The sequence below is a fragment of the Neovison vison genome, chromosome 1 (genome assembly GCF_020171115.1).
Source record: "Neovison vison isolate M4711 chromosome 1, ASM_NN_V1, whole genome shotgun sequence".
In the NCBI taxonomy this organism is placed as follows: domain Eukaryota; kingdom Metazoa; phylum Chordata; class Mammalia; order Carnivora; family Mustelidae; genus Neogale; species Neogale vison.
The window spans coordinates 62,892,185-62,911,483 of record NC_058091.1 but is presented as its reverse complement, the minus strand read 5'-3'; the positions used below and the strand labels follow the sequence as shown (position 1 = coordinate 62,911,483).

The 19,299-nt window shown below is 43.2% G+C and overlaps 1 protein-coding gene across 1 annotated transcript in view; it reads left to right on the top strand.

The window, feature by feature from the left end:
- The first annotated feature begins 12,148 nt into the window (after positions 1-12,148).
- Positions 12,149-19,299, top strand: part of HECA (hdc homolog, cell cycle regulator) — a 45,760-nt gene continuing 38,609 nt past the window's right edge. Inside the window, exon 1 of the mRNA XM_044247744.1 lies at positions 12,149-12,571. Within this exon, the coding sequence (XP_044103679.1) occupies positions 12,301-12,571 (271 nt within the window). The 5' untranslated portion in view covers positions 12,149-12,300. The remainder of the gene's footprint in view (positions 12,572-19,299) is intronic.

Here is a 19,299-nt window from a genome sequence, read left to right as displayed (position 1 = left end):
CTTTTTTTTTTTTTTAAATCAAAGATTTTTGTCTTTAAGTTCTATGGATGCATCCCTAAAAATGTCTGCCATGTGCATCCTTTCCTCCTCATTCCCCTGTTAAACCATCCAGTCCCAAACTTTCAAGATCTCATCCCAGCAATGATACAATAGATTTTTCAGCTGGCTTCCCTGTCACTACTTTTTTCTATCAGTTCAATCCTGAATGTTACTGTTAGACTATTCTTCTAAAAATAATGTTTTCACCATATCATTTTTTAAAAGATTTTATTTATTTATTTGAGGGAGAGCTCTAGGCAGCTGCGGTGTGGAGGGGGTGCTGTCAGAGGGAGAAGCTGACTCCCCACTGAACAGGAAACCCAGGGCAAGGCTCCATCCCAGGACCCAGAGATCAGGATCTGAGCCAAAGGCAGACGCTTACCTGCCTGAGCCACCTAGGTACCCCTCATTGCAATAATTTCTGTCCACACAAATCAACATCAAGTTTTTGGGTAAAGGGGCACCTGGGTGGCTCAGTGGGTTAAGCCTCTGTTTTCGGCTCGCGTCATGGTCTCGGGGTCCTGGGATTGAGCCCCGTGTCAGCTTCTCTGCTGGGTGGGGAGCCTGCTTGCCCCTCTCTCTCTGCCTGCCTCTCTGCCTACTTGTGATCTCAATCTCTGTCAAATAAATAAATAAAATCTTAAAAAAAAAAAAATTCTTGGGTAAAGCACAAGGTCTCATTCTGGCTTCCAGTTGTGTACACCAGAGTGCGCTCTGTGGCAATCTTAAGCATCCTGTCTGGGTCCCCGGTCTTGACTGCCCCTTTAAGGTACCCATATTTGCATGCAACAGGAAATAGGGTGTGGTTTGTTCTTGAATGAGACAAAAGTTGAGGGCCAAAAGCAGCTTATCCTTGACCTAGAACCGGCACTGCATTTAGAAAAAAAGCTTGTTTACAGTTAAAACCTAGACCGTTAAGTAGCATTTATAGTTAGAAGGAAGAAAATAAACAGCAACTGTGAATACAAACTTTAAATGCTCCTGCTAATATAATAGCTGTGATTTACTGAGAGCTTACTATGTGCTAGGCACTACCTATTGTCTAACTTAACTGTTAAATAGATACTATTATTATCCATATTTCACAAATGTGTTCCCCAAGGTCATGCAGCTAGTAAGCCAAGACTGAAAACAAGGAAGTTTGGCTGCCTGGATAGTCTCCTAACCAGAAAACTAAAATAACTTTTAATAGAACCGAAATCCAGTGTCCACCCTAAAAACCTAAGAAATGGCTGCTCTAGGAAATAACAAAGCATGTTTTGGGCCCATATGCAAGAAGAAATTGCCTCTATCTGGAAGGAAAAGATTATTTCTGAATAAAAGTGTGCTCTAGCATGAGCCCAAACCTGGCACGGGTGATCCTCTTGTTCTCCCAGTTTATTTTGGCCTAGCTCCTTCACCTGTTGTCCAGACGTTTCTTTTCACCAAGAAAACCCACTGTTTAGTGAGGGCAACCTTTTATTCCATATCGAACTGCTGACCTCAGTCACCACAATTTTGAGGGTGTTGGGGGATTACTTCGGAGTGGGGTCCATGCTATGATCCTTGGTGGCAGCCTCTGGGCTAAACCCAGTCAGTTCATTTTAACTATGCAAAAAATGGTGCAAGCCAGAAAGACTGTGGAATCGATGTGTCGGCATTTCAAGGAGATGCTTCCAATAGAAATGTGACCGTAATATACAAGTAGAGAGCCCTGACCAGGCAGTCCACCCGATACAGGAAATGCCCATGATTAGAATTCAGACAGAAAAAACAAAACAAAACAAAACAAAACCAAACCACTTTGAACACAGGATGTTGCCTCAGTTTTCTGTTGCAGTGTGGACAAGCCCTGCTGGCTCCCAGAGCTGACTATGCACACTTCTTCCCAGCCTTGAGGGCAGTGGCTCATCACTGGTAGCCTAAAATTGGCCATGGTAGGAGTATTCAGACCACAGGCTCCCTCCTTCCGCCCCCCTCAGTGGTTTAACAATAGCACACCATTGAAATTACCCCAATAGTTGCTTAAAACAGCAGCTCTGTATTATTTCTCCCAGTTCCGTGGATTGACTGGGCTCATCTGGGCAATCTGTTCCGCATGGTGAAGCGAGGGTGACTCATACGGCCGCTTTTTGCTGGAAGAGGATTTCTCAACCCTCTCACTACATTTGGGGCTAGGGAATTATTTGTTGTGGAGGCTGCTCTGTGCACTGTAGGATTTTAGCAGCATCCTTGGCCTCGACCTACTGGATGCTAATAGTTGACAGCCAGAACTGTCCGTAGGGGCAGAAGAGCCCAGGCTGAGAACTACTGAGCCAGAAGCCTGGTGGAGGCTGAAACCTCAAAGATGACTCCCAGGAATGGTAAAATTGAACGGGGTTGCTTATGTCAAGGGTTTTAAGATGGAGTTAGGAGCCTATTAAGGGGGGTGGGCCTTATGCATGTCCTCACTGGTGGAAGCCTGAACTTTTGAACTGGGCCAGACCACAAATATTCCAAGGACTCAGTCAGAACACCTGCAACTTGCTACGGTAAGAGATTTTGCTTAGTGATAGCCTTAGCAACCAATTATGTTCAGTCAAGGTTAGCTTTCTGCTGCCAACACCAATCAAAAATTCTTTGTAAATGATGTATACAAGCCTTCCCTTTTTGCTTGAAAAGCTCCTGACTTTTACTCCTGAATGGGACACTATTTAGTTTGCTACCCAAATCTGTATACCCTGAACTGCAAATCTTTGATCCCATATAAATGCTCTGGCTAATTATTGGTTCCTTAGGTTGACACTTCTCATCTTCCAGGTGTCTGGGATCCTTTGTTAAAAAGATATTTGTTCACGATACTTGTTAAAGATGTTAACCCAAGATATTTATTCACGATATTTGTTAAAGATGTTAACCCAGTGTTTATCTAGGGGGACCACTACAATGGAGTTTGTAGTAAGGGAGTGAGAGTAGGCTTAGCTTTGAATACAACAAGGAACAGTGGGAATTTAAAGCCAAGGAGCAGGGTGTGGGGTCCGTGGATGGAAAAATCACCAAGAGAAATATCAGGGTTTGGAACCCTGGCTAAACTAGCTTGACAGGATTCTTGTTGAAGGAAGCCAGAGTGATAAGAGACTGAGGGTGATCAGGTATTAAGAGGAGGTATTTTCAATAGACTAATTCAGCAGGGTTTTTGATAAAACGGAGTGAGCAGACCAAGGACAGAGCCTAGGGTTAGGACTTCTTCAAAAAGAGGAACCGGAGGAGCCTGATGCAAGTTTGGGTCAAGGAGAGAGTCTTTGGGACGCCTGGGTGGCTCAGTTGGTTGGACGACTGCCTTCGGCTCAGGGCGTGATCCTGGAGTCCCGGGATCGAGTCCCACATCAGGCTCCCAGCTCCATGGGGAGTCTGCTTCGCTCTCTGACCTTCTCCTCGCTCATGCTCTCTCTCACTGTCTCTCTCTCAAATAAATAAATAAAATCTTTAAAAAAAAAAAAAAAAAAAAGGAGAGAGTCTTTGTTGGGCGCCTGGGTGGCTCAGTGGGTTAAAGCCTTAGCCTTCAGCTCAGGTCATGATCCCAGGGTTCTGGGATCAAGCCCCACACTGGGCTCTCTGCTCAGCGGGGAGCCTGCTTCCTCCTCTCTCTCTGCCTGCCTCTCTGCCTACTTGTGATCTCTCTGTCAAATAAATAAATAAAATCTTTAAAAAAAAAAAAAAGGAGAGAGTCTTTGTCACCACCTCCATTTGGCCTGTCATAATTCCACAGCATGATGGATGGCTTTAAGAGAATACGAGCAAAAGCTAAAGGAATGGAACCATCCTGTGTTTCTTGCTGATCAAAGCAAGTCCCAAGGCCAGATCAGATTCAAGGGGAGGGAAAATAGACTCCACGTGTTGGGGAGAGGAGTAACCAACTCATGGCCATCTCTAATCTGTGCAGTACCATATTTGCATTCAAGGATTCAGTATGAATATTCTGCAGAAGGAAGGGAAATTTTGAGAGAGAATTCTATTGAACATCAATCAAAATGAACTCCAAAAACAGACATAAAAGCCCTTATCTAGACCAAATGATTATCCATGTGATGCTAAAGAGGAGAACCGTATCATATACAGAGAGTACAAAGCAATATATTTTTAGATTCTATAGTTCTGTTACATCAAAGATTTGTAACAAAAGTTGGAATTTGCTTCTCTGGTTAGAATATTGGTAATGATGTCTTTCCACTAGAAAAAAAAAGTAGTCCTTACTAGGTTGTTGACATAAATTTTTGTTCTTTGATGGAACAATGATAACATTATTGATGTTTCTGAAAATGGAAGCAGTATTGTGAGTGTTCAACTATTTTACATTAGTATTCAATGCATTTATATCACTATAAATGTTGGAGATTGCAGAGTTTTAAAGATATTTCTCAAGACATTTTCTAAAGACCTGGTTGTTTATGAGAAGGATCCAGTGCCTATCTTTTCACTTGAATTTTTGCCAGTGCATCCTCACCTGAATGCTAAAGATAGAAGTAGGTATTTTTTGCTCTAAGGCACTCTCCCAAAAAAAGTATTTAGCAGAACTCTAGTTTCACAGAATGTTAATGGGTATTGCATGCAAAAGGATCTATGGGTTGTATAAGCTTGGGAAATTCTAAATTGCGAGTAGGCTGGTTTCTTTATTGCTGGATTTTTTAGGGTCTTCACTACGGTCATGTATATTATGAGTATTAAAGTACACAGGGTTTCCTAGACTTACTTAGCCATAGAAATAGAGGCATGTCTTACATAACTAGTGTTCTTCAGGGCACTCTTGGTAGAACTTGTTCTAAGTAGAAATAAAGGAGGAGGAGGAATCTTGAAACAATTCTATTCAAGCTCAATCAAAATTAACTCAACAAACAGGCAGAGCGTAGCCTTAGCACTTAAAAAATAGGTGTCTGTGAAGCCGGCCCTCTGTCCAATAATGTATTACACTGTTGGGTTTGTTCCATGCATCAGTAGAGTTTTGAATACAGAGGACTGAAACAGTTTAAATAAAGATTATTTTGCAGAAGTTATTTTAGATGCATGAAATTGACTCATCCAAGATCACCAAAGATTAATTAGTTGAAACAGTAATTTAGAAAGGAAGAACCAGAATAAGTGCAGACCTTTTCTCTCTTCTTGTCTTATTAGCAAATAACAATTGTATATATTTACAATGTACAAAGACCAATGTTTTGACATATGTATATACTGTGAAATGATTACCACAATCCCCCCTCATCTTATAAAATAAATCTGAAGCCCTTAGGAATTAGAATTTGGATTGTAAGCAATATATTAACTTAGCTGTGGTAGGCAGCTTCTAGGATGGTTTTCACTGATCCCCGTCCCCTGGTATTTATGCCCTTGTAAAACCCCCTCCCTCTGAGCGTGTGCTGAACCCGGTGACTAGCTTCTTGCTTCTGGTATTAGGTTACAGAAGAGACTGTCTTCTGTCTTGCTTATCCTTCTCTTGCTCACTTGTATGAGGCCAGCTGCTCTCTGCAGAAGCTCATATGATAAGGAACTAAGGGAGGCCTCTGGCCAGTTACCCTGAGGAACTGAATCCGGCCAACAACCTCAGGAGTGAGTCTGGACATGGATTCTCCCTGAGCTGAGTTTCGACATAACTGCAGTCTTATGAGAGATCTGAGCCTGAGGACCCAGCTAAACCATGCCTAGATTCCTGACACAGAAATTGTGAGATAATACATGTGTGTTTTTCTGAGCTGCTACGTTGTAGGGTAATTTGTTAGGCAGCAATAGATAATTAGTGCAGAATTAAAAGACGTACTTTTGTAAAAGGTTTTATTTATTTGAGAGAGAGAGAGAGAGAATGAGAGAGAGCACAAAGGGGAAGGGGCAGGCTGAGGGAGAAGCCAACTCCCTGCCCAGCAGGAAGCCCAAGGCAGGTCTCAATCCTGGCACTTCCAGGATCATGACCTGAGCCAAAGGCAGTCGCTTAACCAACTGAGCCACCCAGGCACCCTAGAAAAGGCACTTAGAGAGGGTCAGTGTTGTATTATCCAAGTCAAACCTTGCAGGTAGCCAAAAGAAGGACTAAAGTGTTGTGGTTAAATTGTGCTTTTGAATGACAGCATAGAAAAATACTTATTTAATTGGGGAAAAACCTGGAGGATCCAGGTGAAATCTAGGTGATACAAATCTGAATTTTCAGTGCTACTTCCAGGGGAGGTATCAGACATACAAGGTGTAGAAATTGATAATTGCCTGGCCACTGTGATTGCTGAAGAAGCTATTGCTATGATAGGGTCCCTTGCTATAAAAGCTTGCCTCAAACACAGCCACCCGTTTTGGTTTAAATATTTTAGCTACTGGGGAAGGATGTTATGTCTGCCCAGAGCATAGTAGTGTTGGTTTAGAAGGCTTCCTCCCTACCCCCCTTTTTTTCTTGAGGTCTGGTTTGGATTACTTCTTTTGGGTGTCCTTCTATGTGTTCTTGAATTCCACAACTATGAATCAAACACTAGTGCTAGGTATTGATTTAGGCACTAAGGATTCTTATTTTAGTTTATTTTTAAGATTTTATTTTTATGTAATCCCCATATCCAGCACAGGCCTCGAACCCACAACCATGAGATCAAGAGTGTCACACTCCACCAACTGAGCCAGCCAGGGACCCCTGCACTGAGGATTCCATGGAAAAATCCTCACTCTCTTGAAACTTCCATACTAGTGAGGAAAGAGAGAAAGTAACAAAGCAAATACAAGTAATTAGGTAGTATCAGCAAAAAGAAGGAAGAGAGAGAGAGAAGGATGGTGAGTTCTAGCTTCTGTACCAGTTATCAAGGTCTGGACTATAACCAGCTATATGTCCATTGCTGCACTGTGCCCACTGTGATCTGCTTTACAACTGTACCCAAGAACACCAGAGTCTCTATGGCTTCCTCTCTTCCCTCTGTAAGTGCTATTCTCATTCTTGCTTTCATGTCCTTTTATTATTAATTTATTTTTTAAGTTTATTTATTTATTTTTTAGTAATCTCTACACCCAATGTGTGGCTCAAACTCACAATCCCTGAGATCAAGAGTCACATACTCTTCCAAGTAAACCAGCCAAGTGCCCCTGCTCTCATGCCCTTTTAAAAGACTGATCTTCATGGCTTTCTCATGAAGACTTCTTTGATAATTTTGCCTCCATTAACCCCTCTGTCTTCTGGGGATCTGAGGAGACCATTACCCCTCTAAAATAAAAGGTACCGAAACAAAACAAAACACAACTTACCCATCTTTTTTGTTTTCTTTGTTTCAGGTTGATAGTTGATTTTTACTTTTTCCTTTGTGTGTGTATGTGTGTGTGTTTTAAAGATTTTATTTATTTTTGAGAGAGAGAGAGAGAGAGAGAGAGAGAGAAAGAGAGTGCATGAACAGTGGGGAAGGGCAGAGGAAGAAGCAGACTTCCTGCTGAGCAGGGAACTCAATGTGGGGCTCACCCAGGACCCCAAGATCATGACCTGAGCTGAAGGCAGAGGCTCAACCAACTGAGCCACCCAGGCTCATCTTTTGTGTTTGTTGCTTTGTTGTACATCCCTCCTCTTCACCAATAGAATTTCAGGTTTTTGAGTTTGGTGAGTTTTTACACTAAAACTCAATATATAAGTATGTATGGAATATGCAAGCAAAACAATCTTGATGGTAGCTTCATTAGAAGAAATATGAAAGACAAAAGATATGATGTCTGTCTTTGCAGAATTTAATATATATTTGGAGAGAGAAAATGCTCTTCCTTAGGTGGGAAAACCATGGAAAGACAGCTCATATAAATCAAATACTTCATGGTATGTTATGGCAAGTGGCTTCCAAATAATTTCGGGTTGCAACCACAATGAGAAATGGACTATACAACATGACTCTCTATGTATATACATATTTTCATGTGTGCATATAAGTGGAATTTTGCAAAAATAATATGTTTTACAGAACAATACTTAATTTCTATATGGAATACATTCTGATGTTTCCTCTTCTGTTCCAGTTTTCAAGAAATGCTGGTGGAAACCCTCTGAACTGATCTCACAAAGAACAAGACCCCCATTTTGGAAAACATTGGTATAGCCAGGTGGTAGAAACACAGAGGTGTGAAGTAAAAGATTATTGAATGGTATGAGTCCAGGGATGTTGCCCTGGAAAAGATAATTGATATATCTCTTAAAAGGAGTGCTTTATTTAAATTATTGGGATCCATGACAGTGTTGATGCTGAGTTGGGACAATAGTATGGGCAAAGAAGGCACAGAGGTTAGAGTAAGATGCAAGTTCAGGGATTTGAAGATCAGAATTCTGGTCTTCTATATGACTGCTTTTATAGATTATGGAAATAATATAAAAGTTAAACTAAAGGCCTAAAAACAAATTATGAGGATACATATTTGAGAAAAATGTTACTATTGATAATTGGGAAGGTTTAATAGGAGAGCAGATCTATGGCATTTAATAATTCATACCATTATTTGCATTAGTATTCCCTTTTGTAAAAATTCTTTATAATCAGAATTATTACCATTCCTCAAAGTAAACCTCTGGGCATAGGAAAGACTATTTCTAGAAGAAGAAACTGGTGCATACAGATAATAGGCATTGTTCAGGGTATGTTTACTTGAAGTGACTTTAGTAGATCAGGCTAATTCTAGCCCAAAGGACTTAGTTGACCCCAAGAGTTTAGAAGACAGGTACACATGTCAAGCAAAAATGGAAATAGAACAAGAACATTGAAACAATGACCACTTATTCTGATGCAGTCTGAAGATTGGCTTGTCTCTTTTCTCGGGGGTATAAATTGTTTATATTGTATATTGTTGTATATTGTTGCTGTGTTTTACTCAGTTTTGTGAAGACCTGGGTATGGAGTGGGTGATGAACTTTGGGGGAAGGAAACATTGGGTATAGGTATACTTAAAAAAAAAAATTATTTCAGTGTGCATGGGTTGATCAGAGAAATTAAAAAAGGGAAGCCCGGTGTGGATATACAGAGCATAGGGGCTCCCATGGTTTCCTAGAGTTCTTCATATTTCCTTCTAGAAGCATCTGAGGGGAGGGCTTTGTGTCATCATCCATCTTTTGCTCTTTAGATAGGTTTTCTCCTTTTCTCTCTCCTTCAGAAATGGTGTGAAAAGAGAAAGATAAAAGGGCTAGGATTCCAAGGAAATTCCACATGTTGTATGGAAGTAGGAAATGGAGTCCCTAAATTTATTTAAAAATTTTGTTCCTAATATCTTCATTTTAGTACTTTTTTTCAGAATAAAATTGCAACTGTTGCCTCTGCATCAAATTTGACTAAGGCTAAAAATAGATGAGCAAGGTTAAACGTGGAAGAAGTGGCCCAGCATCTCCTTCCTCCTTTTGATTTTGTTTTCGTTTGAATGAGAAGGAGGTGGCTTACACAATGAACAAGAACAACAACTGACTGGATGACTGTGTGCTTTGAGCCAATTATGATATTTTTGTGGGAAAGCTTCCAGTTCTTAAGTCTCAGTTATGTAGAGGTGGGAGGCAGCTGGTGTGAATATCTGTCTGCAGGGTACATGTATACTTATTCTGATCCAATATGGCATGACAGCAATGTGCTTATTCAAGAAAATAGTTATCTCAGTTTTCTTGTATTCTAACACAAAACTTCTTCATTCTCGCCACTCAAAAGAAAAAGAAAAAAAAAAAAAAAGCCAAAGCCAAGGTCACCAAAATACTGTGAGATTGCTAAGTTGCCTTCAGTGAAGGACCCTAGTAATGAAATTAACCTACATCCGAACTGGCCACATTAACTCATTATCTCTGTCCCCAGCTCCTCCCTGCTCAAGTCTCCATTTAACCAACCACTGGCAGCATTTCCTCCAGTTTTCAGAATTTTTTGACTTCACAGGTCCAGGTGGTGATCAAATCCTGTTGCATATACCTTCAAAGCATTTGTCCATTCATTTATTGATGTAGTTTTCATGCATTTAATAAATACTTACTGTGTACCATACACTGCGCTAAGTACCAAGGATACAGTGATCACTAAGATAGACACAATGTCTGCCATAATAGGGCTGGTAGTACAGTGGGGCCCCAGACAGACGAGTAAACAGGCATTTTCTTTCTTTCTTTTTTTTTTTTTTTTAAAGATTTTATGTATTTATTTGACAGAGAGAAATCACAAGTAGATGGAGAGGCAGGCAGAGAGAGAGAGGGAAGCAGGCTCCCTGCTGAGCAGAGAGTCCAAAGCGGGACTCGATCCCAGGACCCCGAGATCATGACCTGAGCCGAAGGCAGCGGCTTAACCCACTGAGCCACCCAGGCGCCCTTAAACAGGCATTTTCAATACCTTTCTGTGCAGGCTGTTTTGGTGGGGAAGATACTGGGAGCACAGGGGGCAAATCTAGCCTTCGGCTAACAGAGGAGACTTCCTAGATAATTGATGATTTAGTTGAGACTTCAAGGTTCAGAAAAATGTAGCCAGAAGAACGTAGGCTCCTCCATTCAACAGATTTGTACTGACTGCTTTCTGTGGGTCAGTCTTTCTGTTAGATTCTGAAGAGTTAGGTAGAAAGATAGACTCAATCCCTGCTCTTCTAGTGCTTAGAGGAAGTCGGGTTAGGGTAGAAATAGATGTAAAAATATAGGAACGAAATATCTATCTAATGTAACCATCAGTATATACTAGGGAATTAAAGGGTTCATCGTTTTCCTGCTGAAAAGTCTAACCAGCAATTGCTCCTAAGTATCCACCATTCCTCCTTGTAGCTCCAAGCTCTGCTATGGGCTCTGTTCCCAGTCAGAATCCCTCCATTAGGTGAGAAGCACGGGGAGGGTTCTCTTCCTTGTGCTTTCCTGCCTGTCTCTTTGGGCCTTTCAACACAGCCACCAAGCCTTTACTGGAGAGCTGGGTTAATTAAAAAAGATTACACTATAGGAGGGGGAAAACTGTAAATTGTCAGCTAAAATACTTTTTCCTTTATAGTTCATGAAAAAAGAATCTAATTTATACACTCAACAAATACAAGCTAGCTATTGTTCCCTGAGGTGCCCAAGACTGATAAAATCTACTACCTGTGGAGCTTCATGTGAGTAAGAAGGAGATGGATAGAAAAAAAGTAAACATGTACATTGACAACTTAATGAGAGATGGATGAAACAAACAAACAGTGATACTTCTGATAGCTCCTCCGGGAAGGTGTTTCTGTTACAACATCCTGAAGGAAATGCGCTTGATTTGGGACCTGAGGTTTGGGAAGGAGCTGGTCTGTGAAAAGACAATAAAGTTGCAGAAATGCGAGCCCATGTAAAACTCTCCCCACGGGTCTTTCTCCTGCCCTCATGTCTTTGCCTCCCTTCACAGGTGTCCCGTTCTAACCTTAGCCTGCTCACAACGCAGCCATCTCTTTTTCAGGACAGCTCAGCCCTATCCGTGGGGTTTGGGTTTTCCCCTCACCCGCTTTGTGATCACAGGCAACGTTTAGTTTCATCCCTGGATGGTGGGTCCTGATTGTATGAACTACTTTCACCACCACACTGTGCCGGGTTCTCATCAGGGACTCTGCTGTTCATTTCCATTGTCTGGGAACTCAATCTTGCACCTGTAATTACCGAACCTAGAACTGATGTTGAAGGGGAAGGTGTTTTGACGGATTACTAATCCGAAATCCTTTGTTTTCACTTCTTGTTCTAGTTACCCGCCTATTTTTCCGGACCATATTGTTCTAAGACTTGATCACATGAAGGTCAGGAGGCGACGGAATAACTACTTGAGACGCTCCCGGATTGGCTTAGGGGGCGACTTCACGTAGCTCGCTTCGCAGATGCCCAGCAGCTCCGCAAGCCCGCGGTGAGGGCGCCAGGATGACGTCACTCGAAAGTGGCCGGCTCAGCGCGAGCCTGACGTCACGCGGGCGGGCCAGTCCGTCGTGAGGTCACCTGGTGGGCGCGGCCAGGCCGAATCCCCAGTGTCGTCACGGGCGGGGGCGGGGCCAGAGCGTGTCAGCGGAGCCGAATCAAAACAAGCCGGAGACCCGCCTTTTCCCTCCGGCTCGGGAGCGTCCCGCTCGCGTCCCGAGCCCGCGGCGCTCGCGCGGCTGCGAGCCTCGGGTGGCCGCGCGCCGGCTCCAGGAAGCCGGAGAGGGCGCGGCGGCCGGGATGGCGCGGCGCGGGCCGCGCGGCTAGACGGGCGCCGGAGGAGCCGCCGGTCCGCGCCCTCCATTCTCTGCCTCCCGGAGCCCGCTCCGCGCGGCCCGGGAGCGGCCGTGCGGCGGGGAGTCGCCTTCGCTGACGCCGGGCACCTGGACGCTCGCGAGATGCCCAACCCCAAAAACAGCAAAGGCGGCCGCAAAAACAAGCGCGCCAACAGCAGCGGGGACGAGCAGGAAAATGGAGCCGGGGCCCTGGCAGCGGCGGGCGCGGCGGGCGCGGCGGCCGGGGGGGGCCTGGCGGCGGCGGCCGGCTGCGGAGCGGCGGCGGCGGGAGCGCCGGGCACCGGGGGCGCGGCGGGCACCGGAGGCGCGGGAACTGGCGCCGCCAACGCCGCGGTCGCCGCGGGGGCTGCAGCCGCGGGCGACGCCAAGAACGGTAAGACGGGGCTGGCGGGGCGAGCGCCAACTTCCTCCCGGACGGGGACGGCGCGGTGGCGGGGCGCGGGCGGTGCGTGGACAATGCGAGAGTCAGGAAGTGCTCACCCCGCCTCTCCGCCCCGCGGCGGCTGCCCCTTCCCGGTCCCCACGCCTGGCGGCGGCGGTAACGATTCATCGGCCCCTTCCTGGGGTCTCTGCCGCTCCCGGGTCGCGCGCCTGGGGTCGGCTGCGCCTCGGACTCCCGACTCCTTCTCCGACTCCGAGGGGCGCCCGGGTGCTCGGTGGCGGCCGTGCTCCCCTCGGGCCCTGCGGGTCCTGGCGGGACCAAGTGTGTGCCCCGGGCCGTGGGGGAAGGGCGGGGGAAGAAGAGAGCTGCCCAAGTTGAGAAGAGGGATCCGATTGGAAACTTAGACACCAGTTCGTTCTTCCCGGTGTCCCCCTCAGCTCGCCGTCTTTCCTTGCGAATGAGGAAGAGCCTTAAATCCCTGCAGATCCGGGCTTGCTGCGGCAACTGCCACAGGTGAAGAGGCCCCGAGACATTTTTACTGTAGGGCGTGTGCGTGTGTGCGTGTGTGTGCTGGCGCGCGCGCTCTTTAATTCTCTTGCTCGCTTGAGGAAGGAAGAGAATCTGAACTTGACTTCCGTTCTCAGACCCGAGTTAAAAAAAAAAGAACCTCTGTATGATTCTGTTTCACAGTTTTAGAAGGAAGCCAACTAATCTTAGGCAGTGCCTGAATGCACCTTTGGAGGGGCACGTAGGGAAGAGTGGACAGGATTGCCGTTGTCACTGCACAGGCATGGCTTTCGTTACACGGTGCCCGGCAAACACTTCTTTTCTTGGACAGTTCTTGGAATTCCTCTGTTCAGGCGGTTTTTCAGAGAAGGGAATAGAGGTATATTTAATGAAGGGAGATTAGGATTTTTGTATCTGGCTTTTAACTTGTAGTTTTTCAGCTTTTGAAGCCATTCTTTATGCAGATCAGTCACTTTTTAAACGGCCACCTGCACTTAGAAGAACCCCACAGTGCTCTGAACATAGGAGATTGAAGTGTAGCCTGTTAAGAACAGAACCATAGGCCCCAGTGGCTGTGTGTCTGCAATATTGAAATAAGGTTTTTCTTTTTTCTAGGAATAGACATTCTGGTTTTGAATGTGTGATAATGCAGTTTTTGGTCAGGCTGTCTTCTCCATGTTCTTTTGTTTTCCAAGCTCTCCACCTCATTTTGGTATTGATGTGGCAGAGGGAAAGGAAGACAGACTTGTGGCTTAGCCCTTTAGAGCTCTGCCTTCTTGGGAACGTTGGTCTTTCTCAGACTTGATTTCCTCAACTTTAAAATTGAAAAAATATTATATATATTATTACATTGGCTCCCTCATAGGGTTATGGTGAGGCTTGGAGTGTCACTTTTTTGCCCAATTTGCTCTTCTTGTTTAAAGTCTTGTTATGTTTCAAATGTGCTTACTAAATTTCCTCAAGGAAAGTGATCAATGAGTGATAGCTGTCATTCACTTTTTCAAAAACTATTAAACACTTACAGTGTTACCACTACTGTGCTAAGTATTAAAAGGTACAGTGGTAGGGACGCCTGGGTGGCTCAGTTGGTTAAGCAGCTGCCTTCGGCTCAGGTCATGATCCCAGCGTCCTGGGATCGAGTCCCACATCGGGCTCCTTGCTTGGCAGGGAGCCTGCTTCTCCCTCTGCCTCTGCCTGCCATTCTGTCTACCTGTGCTCGCTCTCTCTCCCTCTCTCTCTCTGACAAATAAAATCTTTAAAAAAAAAAAAAAAAGGTACAGTGGTAATCAAGAGAGGACATCCTGGTCCTCAAGGAGCTTGCATTCCAGGTCTGATGGTGGTGTGGCTTGCCCTTTATTTTTTTTTTTTTGGTCTGTATGGAAGCTTCAAGTTCTCTGTTCCCTTATTCTCCAAAAGATTAGACTACTTTCACAGAACTCTATCTCTGAAACTAATAATACATTCCATGTTAATTAAATAAAAAAAATTCTTTAGAAAAAAGATTAGACAACTTTAAGGTGGTGTGAAGAAATTTTTTTCTCAGGCTGGTGATACCTCCTTCTTTGTAAACGTCAAGCTAGTTACGATGTCCTGATTATTTCCTTGGAAATGGCAAACTCAGGTATATTTAGCAGTTCTGTATATGTCTGTGTGAAGCTGTGTGTTTCTGATTTGGCGCTTGTTTTAGGAAATGAATGGGGAAAAAAGGGAGGAAATGGGCCAAACATTGCCATAGTCAGGGTTAGAGAAGGTACAAACTTTGATCCGTGAGCTGTATTTTATGATGCCACATTTGGTTCTAACGTCGTATCCTGTCTCAGTGAATGATCCACCTTAATTTGAAGAACTTCTCACCGGAGTTGATACCTGAACATGGATGCTAAGGCCTTCTGTGTGCAAAACCGATAAGTAAAGTAAGGAAATTATAAATGCTTCCTCCTCCTCCCCATGTAACACTGTACTTTATAATGTTGGGATGGGAGAGGTGGTATGGGTGAATTTTAAAGGAAGGGGCAATAGATATGCAGATTCTCAAGAATCAACCAATAAGGCCAATTATTTTTGAATTTTGGAATGACGTCAGTTGGACTAGTATAGTATTTCTTTTTTTATTTATTTTTTATTTTTTTATTTTTTTAATTTTTTTTTTTTAGATTTTATTTATTTATTTGACAGAGAGAGATCACAAGTAGGCAGAGAGGCAGTCAGAGAGAGAGAGGAGGAAGCAGGCTCCCTGCCGAGCAGAGAGCCCGATGCGGGACTCGATCCCAGGACCCTGAGATCATGACCTGAGCCGAAGGCAGCGGCTTAACCCACTGAGCCACCCAGGCACCCCAGTATTTCTTTTTTTAAAAAAGATTTATTTATTGAGAGAGTGAGAGAATAAGCAGGGAGAACAGCAGAGGGAGAGGGAGAAGCAGACACCCTGCTGAGCAGGGAGTCCAATCTTTTTTTGTTTTTTTATTTAAGATTTTATTTATTTATTTATTTATTTAAGAGAGAGAGAGAGAGAGAGAGAGAGAACAAGCAAGAAGAGCAGAGGCAGAGGGACAGCAGGCTTCCATTAGAGCATGGAGCCCAATGGGGGACTCAGGCTGGATCCTAGGGCTCTGGGATCATGACTTGAGCTGAAGGCAGACACTTAACTGACTGAACCACCCAGGGGCCCCAGTTTTTGTTGTTGTTGTTCTTTTTCTTTGTTTTTTTTTTTTGTTTTTTTTTTTTAAAGATTATTTACTTGAGAGAGAGAGCATGTATGAGTGGTGTGGGGTTGGGGAGGGTCAGAGGGAGAGGAAGAAGCAGACTTCCCACTGAGCAGGGAGCCTGACAACATGGGATTCACTCCCAGACAATTCGATCCCAGATGGCAAGATCCTGACCTGGGGGGAAGGCAGACGCTTGACTGCTTAAGTGACTTAAGTATACCCCAGTATAGTATTTCTAAGTATATTCAATTTTTTTTTAACTGTGACATTAGATTTTGTAGTTATGAATATTGCAAATCAAATAATTCTAAGGATGTAATCTGAATTCTGTTAAAATTTTAAAGGGTTTGTTTTCATTGTGCAACTTCGTTGTGATCTGCATATGCAAGCATGCCAATTTCATGAAGTTAATAGTAGTTGTAGCTTGTATTTGTTTGGAGTTTATAGAATTGTTTTATGTCTTGTAGTTCTTGGGCATTATGGCCACCAGGGAAGGGTGCTATTAGTTCTTAGTTGTTCACTGCCTGTCAGTAGGTATAAATAGCTGCTTAATCGATAAAAGAGGACTGCTAGTTAGGGAAAGCTGGGGAAGCTATGGTAGCATTGTAGGTGAAGAAGTTGAACTGGTTGCAGTTGTGCATCTTGAGTAAGATGAATATTAATCGCAAGGACTTTGTATGCCTAATAAGTTTCTTAGTACCTTTTTAGATCCTGGTTTATGAAGCTTTTTGTAGGAATTGGAGTAAAAGATGAAGTGCCATCCTATTCCTACATAGTAAACATCTGTGCACATACTGTAGCATTTTGATTGTAGGTGGACAAGATTTGCCAATCATTATTTTTAGGATCTAGTAATCATGCAGTCAGTTATAACTATGCAGTTTCATTCTGGAATTCTGGTTCCATTGCGCCACTGCTTTTTTGCTTAAGGCCTAAAAAAATATGAACCCTTGATCACAGTACCTAGTTTTCAGTGGGCCTGGATCCCAGATCCTTTTATTAATTCCTGTTTTATGGATGATGATGGTTCATCACGCCACTCATTCCTGACTGCCACCAGAGCCCCTGGGTAGCTGAATCTGCCTTTAATCCATTCAACAGCACTTTCTAGTAAATGGAGTTAGTTTGTATGGTGATTGGTTGTGCATTTGGTAGGCATAGATTCCTGTACTGGTTCCTCAAATTATTTGCCATATGATCTCAGGCAAGTCATTTGACTTCTTTGAGACTCAGTTTCTGCATATTTATAATGGGATTACAGTACCTACCCATACATATACAGTAAGACCTATAACATATATTACAGACGTATTACTTATATACACATATATGTTGTTTGACTTATAATATGAGCTTACTAAGTTAATTTGGCAGATTCTGGAAATAGTCTTTGAAACAGAGATTTTATGTGTAGGAATTTTACTGGAAATGCGCTAGCTGGGCAGTGAGGGAAGCAGGATTGAACAGAGGGAGGAATTGAACTGCTCTGCAGTTGCAGCTGAGACTTCTGGAGCTGGGATGGTCCTGCAGAGTTATCTCACCTTGAGACATGGAGGCAGGGCCTTTAAACTCACCGCCCCCACCTCGACTGGTCATTTGGACATGGGTTGCCCCCAGAAAGAAGGTATATGACCTGGGAAGTGGCATCTCTTAGTTAGCCTCTGGAGAGGTTTCTGCTTTGAGGGAAGCTCTTTTAATTGCCCTAGCATTATCTCTTTCTTCACTTAGAACACTAGTGCTGTTCACCTAAGACAGAGGTGTGGAATAGTTCTCACTCCTCTTTATGGATCAGGTCGGGAGTTTACTACCAGTCTGACATTGTTTTGATGGGAAACGTGTTCCGAATTCCGTACATCTTTACAAGTAGATTTTTGGAACCCTATAAACAAGATTTGTGCTTTTCTGCATACTTAGGCCAGTAAACACGTTTAGTATAACCCCAGGTTTGTAGTATATTTCAAATAGTTTCTTTTTTTAGGTGCTTACTTGAATTCTTACTACATTTAAATTATCTAGTGGTGCCTGGGTGGCTCAGTTGTTAAGCGTCTGCCTTCCGCTCAGGTCCTGATCCCAGGGTCCTGGGATCGAGCCCTGCATCAGGCTCCCTGCTCTGCAGGAAGCCTGCTTCGTCTCCCACTCCTCCTGCTTGTGTTTCCTCTCTCGCTGTGTCTCTCTCTGTGTCAAATAAAATCTTTAAAAGAATTCACACAAAAAATAAATTACATTTTTCAGAAGAAAAATGAGTGTTTGCCTGCTGTTTATTTTCAAATCAAGGAGTATTAATTGCAGGTCTAAGATATGTTGAGTGCGGTTGTCATCTTGGAAGACATTTTCTTGCCTTATTTAGAAGTTCCTTTTGTCAGGTCTTTAAAAATATCTTCTACTTTTGGTCTTTGCCTTTTAAAATCCACCTTTGTAATGGGGGATTGGTAGAAAATATTGCCTCATCCATCAAAGATTCATCTTGTGCACTTTTAAGAAGTATTCTGTATTCTGCTAATGGAGTTTTGCGCACAGTCCTTACTCTTTCCTTCTTGTTAGAGGACCTGAGTTTAAATTCTAGAAACTAAACCTTCAATGTCAGCTTTCCTGCAAGTCCAAGAATATATATCATTCCATAGAGAATTGAAAACAGGAGATAAAACTGGGAAGACTCTTGAAGCTTAATCCTCCTATGAATTTACCCTAGGCTTAGCTATGAACAATTTAAAAGACTTGAAGGCATCAAAAGGAAAACTTAAGGAGGAAAAAAACCTGTTCTGACTGATTTTGTGAGGTCTTTGGCATTTTTAAGGGATTGATTTAATTAAAAGTGTTTTGTTATTTCATTATTTAACAGTAATAAAATGACCATTAAAAAAATGAAGAAGATTGGTGAAGTTCTCTTTGCCCATCTAGTCAAGCACATCCTCCTACCACTGAGATCACTATTGTTAACATTTGGATGCATATTCTTGGACACTTTTAATTTTTTCTCTTACAAAATTTTCAAAAATATGTATACAGTTTTTAAAAAGGATTATATATTACATAATCTGTGTTTTACATATGCAGTATTTTGTAGACATTTTGGCAGAGTAGTAAGTACACCGGTACATCACCATTTTAATGACTGCATAACATGCCATCATATGTTTGCATCTTGGATAATTTGATCATTCTACTGTTATCTGACCTTTAGTGTCTTATTTATACATCTGTAGGCATTACCCAATTACCTCTGGACTTGCTGTGTCAAAGGATAGGCATTTTTTTAAAAAAATTGCTTAATACATGGTGACAGATTGTCTCATAGAAAACTTAGAGCAGTTTGATCCCACTGTGGCCAGTGTGTCCTTTCCCCATAGCCTCACTAGTCTCTAGGGACTGTTGCTTTAAAGGCATGCTGGAGAATTGCTGGTATCCCTGACCGTCTCAGCAGTAAGAGGGCCCCAGTAGGATCAAGAGCCAGGAAAGGATGCTACCACACTTGAGGGGATTTTCCAAAGCTGCATTTATCTGTTTTGG